The sequence below is a fragment of the Pempheris klunzingeri genome, chromosome 14 (genome assembly GCF_042242105.1).
Source record: "Pempheris klunzingeri isolate RE-2024b chromosome 14, fPemKlu1.hap1, whole genome shotgun sequence".
Taxonomy (NCBI): Eukaryota; Metazoa; Chordata; class Actinopteri; order Acropomatiformes; family Pempheridae; genus Pempheris; species Pempheris klunzingeri.
In genome coordinates, this window is record NC_092025.1 from 15,690,168 (window position 1) to 15,704,396 (window position 14,229).

The following is a 14,229-nucleotide window of genomic DNA, read 5'->3' on the forward strand; positions in this document are numbered from 1 at the left end:
CACAGATGCATTGTGGGGACTTGCCCTGCTCTTGGGGACAAAACGTAAGGCCCATTAATCATTCACTTTTAGGTTAAAGACTTTGTTTAAGGTTTGGTTAAGGTTAAAGTAAGGGTTATGTTTAGGTAAGTTGTGGTTAAGGTTAGGATAGGTCCCCAGGAAATTAATGTCCTCCCAAATGATGGAAGTATGACTGTGTGTGTGTGTGTGTGTGTGTGTGTGTAAGCTTATTCAGGATAAGGATGAACCAAGTAAGCAACTGAAACAGGTGGAGAATATCCTCTGTTCTGATTGGCTCTTAGCAGGTCTCTCCCAGAATCCTGTGCAGGTCCTCAGATAGAACGCGGCCTTCTTCACCGCGGCTTATATTCCTCACCATCCTGTAATTAAACACAGCACAAAAAAGTAACAATCTTAACACTAATTCAGTATTTTCACCATCATTATCATTGTTAAATTGTCTGCAATCAGCATCTCTGAAGCTTGTGAGCTATTTTACCATATTCCTGACAATTCCTCATGCAGCAGCTGGATGACGTCGCCACAGTTAAAGATGATGTCGTCACTGCTGGCCATGCTGCTCTCTACCATGACCCTGTACCTGCCCGCCACCTGGAACAGAAGAAAGACCAATAAAATGCAGGACAACAGAGAATTTTGATACTTTTCCACATGTACAACGGTCCTAAATCTGTATCTATATCTACCCAGAAACACAGTGTAAGCTGCATTGTGAACTGGCAATTTTTTTATTTCATTAAACCAATTTAGAATTGAGTAAAAGCCCCATAAGATGTTGTTCTGCACACAGGCAAAGTAAGTATCACCGTCCACTAAATGTAATAGCATGATCACATGATGGTCATTAGTCCTGGTTAATGAACATCTAATTGACAATTTGGAGCCCAACAAGGGAAACATAAAATAGAAATACTAGGATAGTGAGGAACACCCTTGTTGAAAACATGATGGACTAAAACCAGCCAAGTATTTTGACTGCCGTTGCCCACTGGGCTGTCGGCCATCAGTGTACAGTTGGTGATGCGAGTCCCAGGTCCGGTCCCACCACCCAGCTGACTGAGGCAACACGTCTGGAGTCGAGATGAGCTCTTCAGGGTTCAGGCAGGTCCTGTATCCTTGGTGCTGGCAACTGATGGAACTTGATGTGATCTGTTAGTAGCTGGTATAGCTGAAAGGCTTAGCGTCCACAAATTCCCCTTGACATGACAACTGATCACTTCTTCTTAACTTCCTGTGCTGTAACGGTAACAAAATCTCACCAGCGGGGAAGGCTGATCCTCCTCGTCTGAGTCAGATATGTTGGAGAAATCTGTAGCTGCTCCCCAGTCCTCTAGGCCCTCACAGATCGCCACTGAGTGGGCAGGGACGGGCCACGCTGCAGGTGACAACACATTTGAGACAACCGAATACCATAATGCTACACTTTTTAATCACTTCTATTCAATCATCTGTGTGGATCCACTGTGAAACATGACACATATTACAAAGATGTTTTTCAGTTTATCCAAGGTGCTAGTAGAAACTACTCAATTCTTCCTCTGTTGATTCCAAATACACTATCGTCTCTCCTTAAAGTTGAAAATGAAAGTTGAGAGACGTGACTTAAGATCTAGCCAAAGGAAGAAACCGTCAGAAACTCTTGAGAGAAGCAATTGTAAAAGGTTTCATGAATTTTCTTATACAATATTTGCTCTAAAAAACAAAAATGCTATGAGGTAATTGATGAGTGTATTTGCGTTCGTGTGTCTTAGCGACTCACTGCGTCGAGGTGACTGAACCACAGGGGCTGAGTGGGCGGGGCTACTGTGTACCGACTCCTCCCCCCGGTACCTGTGGGAGTGGCTTGTTGCCGAGGAGCTGTGAGGAACAGGGAGACACGCTGAGCAGCCTCCCACCGACGCTCCGCCCCACGACACACACATCTCTGATGCACTAAACCATCACCATGGGAACAAGACACGACCACAACAAACAAAAAGAACAACGACAACAACAACAACGTCCACTGTGTCACAAAAACGAGCTCATACCTCATCCACATTCTGTCAGTTAACACAGCATTCCTCTACGCTCACAATCACATATATTTCAGCGTCTGATTTCAAAGGATGTTTGAGTTTGTGACGCAAATATCAATTATATCAGAGATCGCTGCAATATATGGAAATATTCATTTCAGTATGCAGTATTCTGCTCACATACCAAAGCCTTGATTAAACAGCATTTGCAAATAATCCTTAGTTTGGTTTATCCTGCTTTAAGTAGTAGATGGGTGGAGTTTGACCCACATAAACCGATGTACAGAAATTAGATTAAGACAATAACAGGTAAATATTTTGTCGAAATACGTTAAAGCCTACCCATCTGCTAAATAAAGTAGAAACACTTTGATTACTCACAACAGCTTGGTGGCCTACACCTATAAGAAGTCCACAAATCATACAAAAAGTGACAAACATTCACAGTAAGTCATCCTCCATCTGTTAATAAGAATCAAAAATCTCATAAGACGACCTCTGATCATGTTTACCCCATGCTCAGAGACTTTGACAACTGAACTGTGAGTCTTTGTGGGTGTATCTACTTAAAGGATAAGGCTGGCATTGTTTTATATTCTCAGCAAACCCCACAAAAAGACTGCAAGCAACAACGTGTCTGTCTGACTCCTCCAGCCCACAGCCCACTGGTCCACACTGATAATGTCGGGGACTATTTTCAGTCGCTGATTATTATGATTTGGTGCACTAGTATTTACAGTAGTAGGATATCATATGTGGGATTGATTAAAAACAAGCGGCAGTGGTCTTGATCATGGTAATAAAGGGACATTTCACCCAGTGGAACAGTGTGTCTCACTGATGTGTAATTGTTTTCGGATTATAGCGGTCACACAATAGCAATTCTCTTATTATTAGGATCAGCTGATAGGTTTGATCTCTCTTTAGAATTTGTTGAAAAAGAAATATGTAGAATACTGCCAGCTTTATACCTTTAAGTTTTTGAAAAACTTGACTTGACATTCAAATATTTGACCCAGCAAAACTATGAGCCAGTGTTGATGACGTTCCTGCATAATGAGTCGATAACAAGTCGTGTATTGTGATGCTCAGAAGACTCATTCATCAAATCTATAACATGCTGGCATGCTCTCCGTAAACGGGACATTAGTATTTCCTACAAACACACACACCCTCCCTCACCAACACACTGTGAAGCTACAAAACCTCTAATAATGTTCAAACAATTTTTACTAACTTTAATCAGCTATCATTGTGTAAATTCAACTCACTTTTTGCTCATTTACTCTCCCTGTGATTTTAAATGCTTGCTTAACCCCAAAGATCAATAACAAAACTGCAGTCTGGTTAGATGTTAAGGCAGAAAATCAGGGTCAGAAGCTCTTTAAACCATCAGACGGTTACACACTGGGGAAACCAGTTGAACGCTGAGAACTAACTCTGCATTAGATTCAGTGTGAAGCGCTCTCCGTGGTGCTGAACTTGAGCAGCTTGGCGTTTCAGCACCAGGGACAGCATTAAAGCCATCTGCTGGACGTGAAGGTGTCGGTGTGAATATCATTCCTCAGGGCGATGACAAAGATGCCAACACGTCACATCTACATATGCCGAACATACACATTCAATACCTTGATGCTTTGTTATCAAAAAAATAACAGGATAGGGTGGGATGTGGGTGAACTTATAGGGTTGTTTGATCATCAATTATTCTAGACAGTCACCACACACCAGGAGGTTATAAACTGACACAGAGGACGATGGAGAGGTCATGCAGAGACAATAACCTGTCAGAGAGGGCGCTGTCTGAGTGCGGAAGAGAAGGAGCCTCATCTGACAAAAGGACAAAGGACAAAGGACACAGACACGTGGCTTAAATCTAGGGGAATTGAATCATACAACTAAACAAACTGGAATGTACCACAAGAGCATAAGGTATTTCAGTATTTCAAAACAGCTGATCATTCTATGGGAAATTCCCTTTAAAAATTAAGCAAAAAAGCTACTGTAACAATAAAAGAGGTTAAATAATAGATCTACAGCTCTACATTGCCTCTTGACACCAGCAAATCAGAGCTGGATCCAGGTTGAATTAGATAAAAGAAAAAAAAAATCAGGCATTACAAAGAAAGAAGTAAATATAGAAGCAGCAAATAGATTATAGCGGTAATAGAAACCTTGATGCAGTTTCTGCTGGTTGGTGAGAATTTTTCGAATCTCCGTCAGCCAGGCAACTTTGACCTCCAATGTGGGAGCCTGAACAGACAAGCATACACACGCACACACACACCATAACACAAGAGAGGTGTGTGAGTGAACGAGCTAAAGACGCTCACACTGTGTGCAATAAAAAAAAAGGATAGAAAATAGAAAGCAAACAATAAAATACCTGAACTATGTACACTACTTCTCTGCCACTGTACCAGATTTCAAACTTCTTCACATCTCCTTTCACATTCTCTGTGATTCCGACGGCGCTCATCTAAAGAAAGAGAGAGAAGTCATTTCTTTTCATTACAACCTTCATTCTAAATTGCATCCAAACATTACACCAACAAAACTGCTGCCAGTTAAGTCAGGGCTAGATCACAATCATATGGATGAAAGGTGAATATAATCTTAACTATAAAATACTAGAGAGAGGTATAAAATAATAGTTGAATATGATAATATGATAATCCTACAAAAGGAAAGATTTATTGTAGGAAAGTGGAGCTGGATTGCATTGGATGTAGTCAGGCGTGGCTAATAAAATATATTGTTACTCTGAGGCAGGATTTGAAGCTGTAGAAAGGCGTCCTGTCGTGAGTGTCCTCGTCTCTGCGCTTGCAGAAGAGCAGGGCGTGGTCATAGAGGAAGAGGTGTCTCTGCATGGGCTTGAACCTGGCCAGCTCCTTCATTCGCACCGCTGCTCTCTTATGGCTGATCCACACGCTGAAGCCTCCCTGCAACACCACTCGGCCCAGCTGGCTGAGGTCACCCTGGGACGGAGAAGAAAATAAATTCTTCACTTTATAGCAATGTAGCAGTTCCACAAAAAAAAGAATACACATTATATTGAGAATATTTACTAAGATGAATAGGAAGGTAGTTGTGATTCGCTAAACAGGGGCAACTATGTCCAAATAGATTGTAAATATATTTTGGAAAAACCCAGAAATACAATTTTCTGATAATTTTCTGAACAGGCCGAACCAAAAAATGCTTAATTTAATGACATTTTAATGGATGTTCCTTCACTTCAACATCAGCACAGTAATTAACTTTTTTTCTTTTGAGTAAAAGCTTTTAGTTTCATTTAATAGCTGCCAATTAATGAGGTAGTAGAAAACAAAATTAAAATGGGAAACATCAAAATGCAAATCATATTAGAAAATAAAATGGATGAAAAATAGTATGAAAAATTACATTCAACTTCTTCCACATGTCGTGGTGAAAAGAAAACGTATTTAGAACTTATTTTCATTCACCTCTTTGTTCACCCCGACATGTAGTCTCACAGCATATAAAAGCACAGTCATGTCTCGTGAATCTGGTGTCCTGTGACATGATTGTCCGCTCTCTCATTTATTAATTTCGCTGGCTGGTACCTGATATCCAGTGATGGCTATCTGATGCATGGAGTCGTTGACAGACTTCAGCAGCTCCAGCATGGAGTCCAGAGCCTCCTGGAGTTCACAGCGGTATCGCTCCTCTGTACAGTGTTTCAACAGCTCCTGAACAAGGACAGAGACGCAGGTCGACAGTTTATCTAATGCAGTCTACTATGCTTTGTCTGCCTGCATGGATGGATGCACGCACTAAACAGTTTAGTCTTTTTAAGTGACATCTGTCTCTGTGTCTTTTTAAGATGTCTAGCTGTGTCCACACAAGTGTTTTTATTTTCTCTATCTGTGTGTATGTCTAACTGTTGATATAACTGTCTTGATTGTGTCATCATCCCTTTGATGATGGACATGTAATGTCTTTTATGACGGTGCCTAAAAACTAAATCTTTTAAACATGTGTGTCATTGTGTGAGCTGCATTTCTAGAGGACTCTCCACCACTGAGGGACAGAACCTTGAGGAGCAGCTGGTACTTGGTGAGGCGTTGGACTGGTTTCAGGAGGTACGAGTCCAGACCCAGCTTGTGGTCCAGTTTCTTCTGGCACTCCTGGACAGAGAGAGAGAGAGAGAGAGAGATCCATTGATGCATAATCCACAAGGAACAAATGCAAAACTATACATGATTTTGTTCTGAAAATAAGAAAAACAACAGTTTTCAGATTTGATATAATTAAACTAACTACCTGGAAGAAGGGCGAATCAGAGCACTGTCTCCATAGCAACTCAGAGCGAGGTTTGTTTTGGCAGTAGCGCTCATACACCTGGAACTTCTCTTTCTGCTCACACACACGCACAAATGTACACTTAGATACGTATGTTATGTCATATCACTTCGCATAAAGCTCCAGTGCCTCTCCTCGTGTTTCCTCACCCGTCGCAGGAAGCAAGCCCCCACCCTCTCCGGTGTCTCCAGGCAACCCTGCAGATCTTGGAGGAAGATCCTGAATGAATCCAAGAGGAAAATTAAAGGAAATTGGATCGGTGTGAAAAGAAGGGGATACGACGAGGACAGCTCTGTGACAGCTTGTGAGCTCAGTGTGTGTGTGTGTATGTTTCTTGCCTGCTGTGGAACTGGTAAATTTCTGGCATGTTGCCAAACAGAACGTCCTTCTGGCTGCGTAGAGCTGCAGGAAGGAGATTCGACATGGATGGGTCCTCCATTTCTGCCCTGTAGCCCTGATTAGAGGAGAGAAGAGGAGAGGAGAGGAGAGGAGAGGAGAGGAGAGGAGAGGAGAGGAGAGGAGAGGAGAGGAGAGGAGAGGAGAGGAGAAATTCATTGGAGAAAACAGGAAAATTAGAAAATGCGATTATGGGTCCAAATTCAGCCAGGGACCTTTGCCGTACTTCCCAGCATCCTCTGGTGCTTTGTACTGTAAATAATCAAACAAAAGCAGAATGTCAAAAAACTCACCAGAAGGACAGAGAGCAGCTCGTCCACATAGATCCTCTCTGTCGCTATCAGTTCCTTCATAACGTGGCTAGAAAGAGTGTGTATGAGAGAATAATAGACAAAAACTGATTAATGTCCCTGTGCACACAGTGACCTTGGCTTCTTTATGGGTCACGTATGCAGACAAACACACAAACACTGCAAGATTAGAAACTTTAGGTCAGGGATCATGTGAAAGACTGCATACCGTGTGACCTGCTCTGGATTATCTTCTGCCTCTGAATCAGTTTCAGTCGTGGAGCCGTACAGACAGCTGCGGTTACCTTGGAAATCATGCATTACCTCGATCTGACAAAACACACAAGGCAAGTGTCTCAGCTTTGGGCACATTTGTAACTCAAGTTCTGGCACAATAATATTATTCAGTTGATGTTGTGGTATCCTCATTAATAAAAAAAAACACATGATCATTATTTAAATGTCTTTTTAGCTGACATTACAATTTACAATCAAGTTTTTTAATCATCAATAAATGCAATAATTGTAGAACACCTCTGAAGAGACAGGACAAGGACACACACACACACACACACACTCAACTAAAATGCATGTATATTGCAGTTTAAACACAATATATTTGATCCAAACTTTCTTACAGCACAGAAAGAGAAGAAAGGGTCTACGGCCATGTTAGCTGACCTGTGTCCATCATCTTTGTTTAGAGTTAGCACGCTAACATTTGCTAATAGCCAAGCACACATTACAGCTGTGGTGGGAATATTGCTGATATTTGGTAAATCCAAAGTCCACATTATTGAACAAACTGAGATTTAATACAGATACAAATCCGAGGGGAACCTGAATGTGCGGACTCAATTTTAAAGACAATCCATCCAATAAAGTAACATTTCACTCAAAAATCACGAATGTGACCCTCTTGATGGTGTAGGAAAAGTCAGAGGATGACAAAAGTCATTAGGATTCATCTGCTGGGGATCATGAATGTCTACTAAATTTCATGGCAACCTGAAATCTAATAGTAGTTTGAATACTTCAGTCTGACATTCCCATCCCTAGATCCATAGTGTGGCTAAAACACACCTTGCGTTGGCTGTTGTTTCTCCTTGCAGCTCTCTTGCCGGGAAGCAGGTCAAAGGAAAACTTGGAGTTCAGGACATTGAAGTCTACGCCTGTGGAGAGAATCACGAAGCGAAGAGGAAACGCAGACAAAACACTGCACATGAGCGAAGAAAACATGGTGCTAAATGTCAAATGCCATAAGAAGGAAGTACAGGTGAGACAGAAGTGAGACTGCACAGGAAATGTAAAGAGGATCAATGAGGGGAGAAAGGGTCGTTGGAGGGGGTCACACCATGTTTGGGGGAGAAGAGGGGTGACTTGCAGCGCTGCGGGGTCTGGTCGGGCTCTGGCCTGGGAGCCACCAGCTGAATTGGTCTGACCTGTACATCCGCCAACTTCCTCAAACACTGCTCCCTGTTTCTGATCATGGCCTGCATCAAGTTCAGCTTCTCCGTTACCATGGAAATCTGGGACTAGACAGAGAGAGGCAGCATGAGTTGAGTTGAGCTGAGCTGAGCTGTGGGCACACGTGTGTGTCTGCATCAGCAGCGGTGTGTTACCTGCAGCTGCGGGGTGAGTATGGCTTCAAACTCCAGGCTCAGAGTGTCCTGGCAGTTTCTCAGTGCAGACGGCGCCCTCTCCTGGTGGCGGCTCAGGTACATCAGTGCCTCCTGAGCCCCCTCTCTGGTTTGGAACTTGTCCACCATCTGACTCGCCAGAAGATAGGCGCCCTCGTCACACCACTGAAGGGCCTGCGCACGCACAAACAAAGGACACAACACAAATAGACACAGCTGATCTCACTGAGGCTTTTTTTGTGTTTTCAGGCACATTAGGGTTAGGGCCTTAAAATCTGACTTTTGAGTCTTTGCTTGTTGTGTCGTGTCTGCAGTTTTACCCCTTCAAGGCGAAGCAGGAGGTCTCGACCTCGAGTGAGCGAGGCCCGCTTGGTGCGTATGGCAGTAGTGATGACATCACAGTAATGACGCAGCTCGTTGCAGCGCTGGACGATGAGCGCCAGGGCGTAGTGGTGGTTGGCGGCCAACTGGTGACCGTGCAGGATCACCACCTGGGCACGAGCCATCTCCTCCTGATCCACACACACACACACACACATTTAGTTCCAAAATGAGTTTCATTACACCTCATTGATTAGATTGATTTTCATTCGGGTTTCATGTTCTCACACACGTCCAAAAGTTGTTGTTTCCTGATGCAAGCAGGCAATTATTACAGAAAACAGACATTTTTTTCTTAATAAATAAAAATGAGCCCTAACACTTGGTGCTATATGATCTTAGTATATCATAATATACTGATGTTTAAAATGCTGCAGCACCTTTAATTTAAATTCGCTTTGGCTGTTGTACTGATCTTCAGACACAAAAAACATCATGTTATTAATGCACTGTGTTCTGCTCAGTCACGTCCTTTGAACCACATCTCAAAATGTAATTGTGTAGACTGTTTGCCTTTCTGACCTGAGCGTGTATGTCCAGCGTCTCCAGGTCTTTCAGTAGCTGCTCTGTCTGAACCACCGTGGTTCCCACAAAGGCAATATCCTTCTCCTGCTCAGTGAGCCTCTCCAGCACCTCCTCCATCTACACACACAGTTAAGTCATCACAACAGTGCAACACAGAGTCGGGGCTAATATGGCACAGGGAAAAACGCAGACAGACATCAATCATCGCACCTGCTGGAAACTCATTTCGTAGAGCAGCAGTTGGAGGTACTGCTGCAGCTTCAGGTGGTGTTTTTCAAAGAAGCCATCAAACGCCTCCTCCATGTCTCTGAGCTGGGCAAGGAGCCTAAAACACACATGGCGCACAGACTTTCACACAAGCTGCCTGGTGAAAATAAAGGTTTAATAAGACGTCAGTGTCAAACTGAGAATATGTCTTGTACAGTAAACCCTCTAATCTGTTCTTCCCTGTTTCAGCACCACAGCTACTATTTTGGATGCTCTTTTGAGTCCAATTTCTCTACAGAAGACGTCACAGATCTCTGCACCTCTGAACAGTGTCCATGTCCGCTTTTATGTCACTCTCTTCCTCGACATCTCTCTTAGAGGCCTTGACAGTTTCCAGGTTCGACAGCAGCAGGCGTCCTTCTTTCAGCACATTCCGGATATCGTCCTGAAACAGCGTGACGAACAACAAGAAATGACCAGTGCAATCATGAAATCACACAAAACCAGTGCTACTGCCAAAAAAAGAAAAAACAGAGAGATCAAATACAGCAGCTGCCAGACACACAGATACACAGTCATGGAGGGGAGGGGGAGAGGAGAGCCAGCAGCCACCTTCATCTGTCTGTATCGATGTGTGTGTGAGTGCAGCAGGAACTCGATGGCATTAGCTTCATCTGGAAGGTCGGTCTCAGATAGCTCTGATCCAAAGCCCTGCAGCAGCTGGGCGATCTCCTTCACCGTCACCGCAAAGGTCTCAATGGCCTGCAGACACACACCCATTTCCATGTGGTTTTATTTTCAGTGCCACAGTGCAGCTTGTGCTAAACTAGCTTTAACCTAATGTCTATCCCTTCACATTCAACAGCATGCCATGCTCTGGTGACTAGCATCACAAGTGTGTACCGTGCGGAGGACGATCCAGTCACTTTGGCAGTACTCCACTTTAGCTGTGAAGTCAGACGTCAGGTGGTTTTCATCGATGTAGCGCAGCAGGTCGCCAACTGAACGCAGCATCACCACCTAAAAACAGAGAGCCACAGGACATCTAACAGCCATCCACCTGCATGTAGTGTGTCTGACATTTTAACAAATAAAGAGATTAATTGTTTCGATAAAACAACATCATAATTATTGCCTACTGTTTATCAAAATGGACAGAGAGATGGTGTGTAATGTTGAGCAGGGACTGGACTGTGCTGGATAGGATTAGTAAATACATTTTATACTCAATCAATCAGAGATAAAGAGAATAAATTCTCAGTTCTCCGCTCTCCCTTCTCACCGGCATCTTTAGCAGGAAGTCATCCTGGCTGAAGCGGAAGCCGAGGTCGGTGCTTGAGGAGGGACTGGGAGCGGAGCTTATCAAGCCAGAGGGGCGGAGCACCAAGACCAAATGCAGATTTCCTGGAAATGAGGTCTGAAAGAGGAGGAAGAATAATATCGTATTTGTTTACTCATTATTAAATACACAAGTAAATAACTGCCTGGAACAGAGGAGGAGAGGAGAGGTGATAGGTTAGTATTTAACAATGTTAAAATCACAACTGTAATCAGTCAATCTTTAAATTAAATTAACCCAAACTTGACTCTGACTGCTGAGGATTTAGGACTGAGGACCTGCAGTTATTATTCATGTCAGTCTGACAATGAGTTTTGTGGATTTATCCTCCACCACAGGCCTGGATCAGGACAGGGGAGTACAGAATGAGAGGAGTCGAACAGTCAGTCAGAGGCGTTGACAGCTGAACGTTGTTAGTCGTGCGGTCTAGCAAAGCTCAACACAGCATCAGCATCTCTCTGTGTCAGTCTGGGATCGTCGGCCTCTTCAGCACTTCAGCAGGCCTGACAGTCAGCTCCTCCGACTGACTCTGCTGTCTCCTCACTCTTCGCTTCCTCGTGATCAGCTGCCTCGCTTCTCCGTGCAAAAAAAGCTACTGTCATTATTTCTGTGGACACTTTTGTTTTCTTTTTGTTCAGGATGCTCAAGCTTTAATTGGTCAAAACTAATTTCTGTTCATGTGAGCCCGTCTTTACGTCGATGTGGTTCGTCACTGCAGCAGATGATTTCTCTGATTAGCACATTTTTTTCAATTAGAGATGCAAATAATCGCTGCTGTTTGCATTAAATTCAAATCTGTATAGTCCGACTGCAGCGGCACGGGGATTAAAAGCTTTCTGTGTTGTCTCATTACTTCCAAGCAGACCACTAATCAAGTGATCTATCAATCACCTTCTTGACATCTTTTCCAGTGATCTTTCCCATCGGCCTCACATTTTCTCAACACTCTGTGTGCACACATCCAGTGGCCTGAGAAATGATTAACAATGAGGAAGACTTTTACACTCTTGAACTCTGCATCAGCTCCTAGACCTAGGAGGAAAACTGAACTTTATCTGTTTTACACTGTACACTTTCACATTATCCCCAAATATAATACATACATATATACATCATCTGATTCTTCTTCACTCCCCTTTAAAGTAATGAGCTTGTAATAAAGCTACAGATATTTTATGGTATTTTTCTCTGATGGTGGCAAAGGAACCATCTGTGTGCGCTCAGGTGTGTTAGAATCATAGCAGCTACACCTCTAAACCACAAAGTGCTGACCTTAGACCAAACACACGCAGCTTCCTCTCCCCTTCACCCACAGTAGCCTTTTGTAGGAAACACTTAACCTACCATTAAACAGTCATCCAAGCAGTCAAAATGAACCTGGACGTGTTCTCCAGGACCAGCCATGATGGATGTTATTGGATGACTGCAAACTCTCTGCATCCCACAACTGTATCAAGTATGTAACGCGATTTATCCCCAAATCTGTTGCATAAAGCTGCATAAGTTGAACACGCTGCACAGTTACAGACCGCAGTGCCAAAGCTGTGCAGCCTCTTGCTGTTCTCTGCACATGCAGTTGCAGCCCAAACACACACACACACACACACACACACACACGTTTGTCATTGGCCTGTCCCGGTCCCCTACACAGACTCTTAACATTAAACTGCCATCTGAATCTGACCGGCCTCTTAACCGAGAGGCATTTTTATGTTCTGTCTAATGCAGCTTGCACTCTGCTGAGAGAGAGCACATCCCAGCCACTGTGTCGCAGTACTGAAGTGTCTTAAGAACAGCTCGTCTATTTCTGCTCCCCTCTCTGCTGCAGTATGCTCGCCGCCCCGTTTGCAGCCTCCCACCTCCTCCAACCCCACCGGCGGAGCTTACCGCGGCCCGGCGCAGACGGGGGAAGCCCCGCAGCGGGTTGGACTCGGCCATGGCTCTCTGCGCTTCCCTCTCCCCTGTCCTCCCCGGGCCCGGGAAGTCTGCGGCGGGACGCGGTGTCGGGAGCGAGCAGCCGCAACGATGGCACGGTAACCTCCACTGCAGTGTCCGGGCGGGCCGAGCGGCGCGCTCAGTGCGCACCTCAGCAGCCTGTTTGGTGCTGTGGAGCAGGAGGATGGGGTGTGCTCACTCACCTGACGTCAAAGCCAAAATAAGTTAACGCGCCACCGCTGTGCTGCCCAGATGCCCATTTTATTATTACGGTAAATATGACAGGCTGCCAAAGGATGGTTTTGATTATTGAGCTCAGTGTTAGCAAGCGTGAATTTAGGAAAATAACACCTCTACCTCAGCCCGCTGTGAAATGTGAAAATAAGTTCACGCTCCTGAACTTATAGATGACTTTTTTTGTTGAATTTCTACACTGAGACGCATTCACTATCACTGGAGTGAAGTGAGGCAGTGGTGGGAGTTAAAAAAGGAAGAGTGAGCATTGATTCATTGTCCACTGAATCCGCTAGATGGCGCTTGAAACTCAGGAGAGTGTAACTCATCTGTGGATCACCTCGTGGTATGAACGGTCAGCCTCTTAAAGGGGGGGCAAAAGAAAAGACAAAAAATGCTGCTGCCCCCATTTGACAAGCTGCCCCCCTCCTCTCACTCTCAACCTGTCACATGACATCACCTGACCTGTCCCCATCAAATACAGACACAGCAGACTGAAACAGCTTCATTGTTGTGCTCAGAGACAAGTAATATAAAGTCACTTGGAACCAGGTCTTCTGTGTGTAAATTATGTTTAGGTCACTTAATCACAGCCCCCAAAACTCTGTGTAACATTAAATAGACATGATGAAACTATTTGCAATTAATTAGATTTTAAATAAATTAGTAAATAAACAATAATAATTCAGGCTCTCTTTATAGAATTTTTAGAAATGGATGCAAAAACCCCCAGAAAATACTGTAGAGTAGTCCAGCCAAAAAGGTCAAGGAAGGCGGTAGGCAGGCAGACTCAGCAGACTTCTTGAATGCAAAAGATGTGATTTTATTTCACAGTGCTCCATGAAGTTAAATTACAAAACAATACAAAAATTATTTACAAAGAAACATAATTTCAAAACTAAACTGTAGCTACTCAA

At 43.8% G+C, this 14,229-nt stretch overlaps 1 protein-coding gene across 1 annotated transcript; it reads right to left on the reverse strand.

Annotated features, from left to right (window-relative positions):
- Positions 1-298: 298 nt before the first annotated feature.
- On the reverse strand, positions 299-13,081 carry LOC139212871 (proto-oncogene DBL). Its single transcript, XM_070843430.1, has 26 exons — positions 13,031-13,081; positions 11,087-11,221; positions 10,708-10,824; positions 10,417-10,566; positions 10,125-10,249; positions 9,808-9,922; positions 9,595-9,714; positions 9,012-9,203; positions 8,674-8,865; positions 8,406-8,586; positions 8,135-8,223; positions 7,281-7,381; positions 7,055-7,121; positions 6,704-6,819; positions 6,515-6,584; positions 6,327-6,419; positions 6,098-6,190; positions 5,627-5,752; positions 4,802-5,017; positions 4,426-4,518; positions 4,214-4,292; positions 3,824-3,869; positions 1,781-1,953; positions 1,281-1,396; positions 500-612; positions 299-380 (listed from the first exon to the last, which is right to left on the reverse strand). Exons 1-26 carry the CDS (start codon positions 13,079-13,081, stop codon positions 299-301), a joined length of 3,051 nt encoding a protein of 1,016 aa, XP_070699531.1.
- Positions 13,082-14,229: the final 1,148 nt, after the last annotated feature.

What these genes read in the sequence shown, in the direction of transcription:
- LOC139212871 (XM_070843430.1), bottom strand. Translation starts at nt 13,081, where the DNA reads ATGGCCGAGTCCAACCCGCTGCGGGGCTTCCCCCGTCTGCGCCGGGCC. An exon ending in GGGCTTGCTTCCTGCGACGG is followed by an intron (nt 6,420 to 6,514) that starts GTGAGGAAACAC and finishes GTGTGTGAGCAG; the next exon opens with AAAGAGAAGTTCCAGGTGTA. An exon ending in GACAGCGCCCTCTCTGACAG is followed by an intron (nt 1,954 to 3,823) that starts GTTATTGTCTCT and finishes GTGATGGTTTAG; the next exon opens with TGCATCAGAGATGTGTGTGT.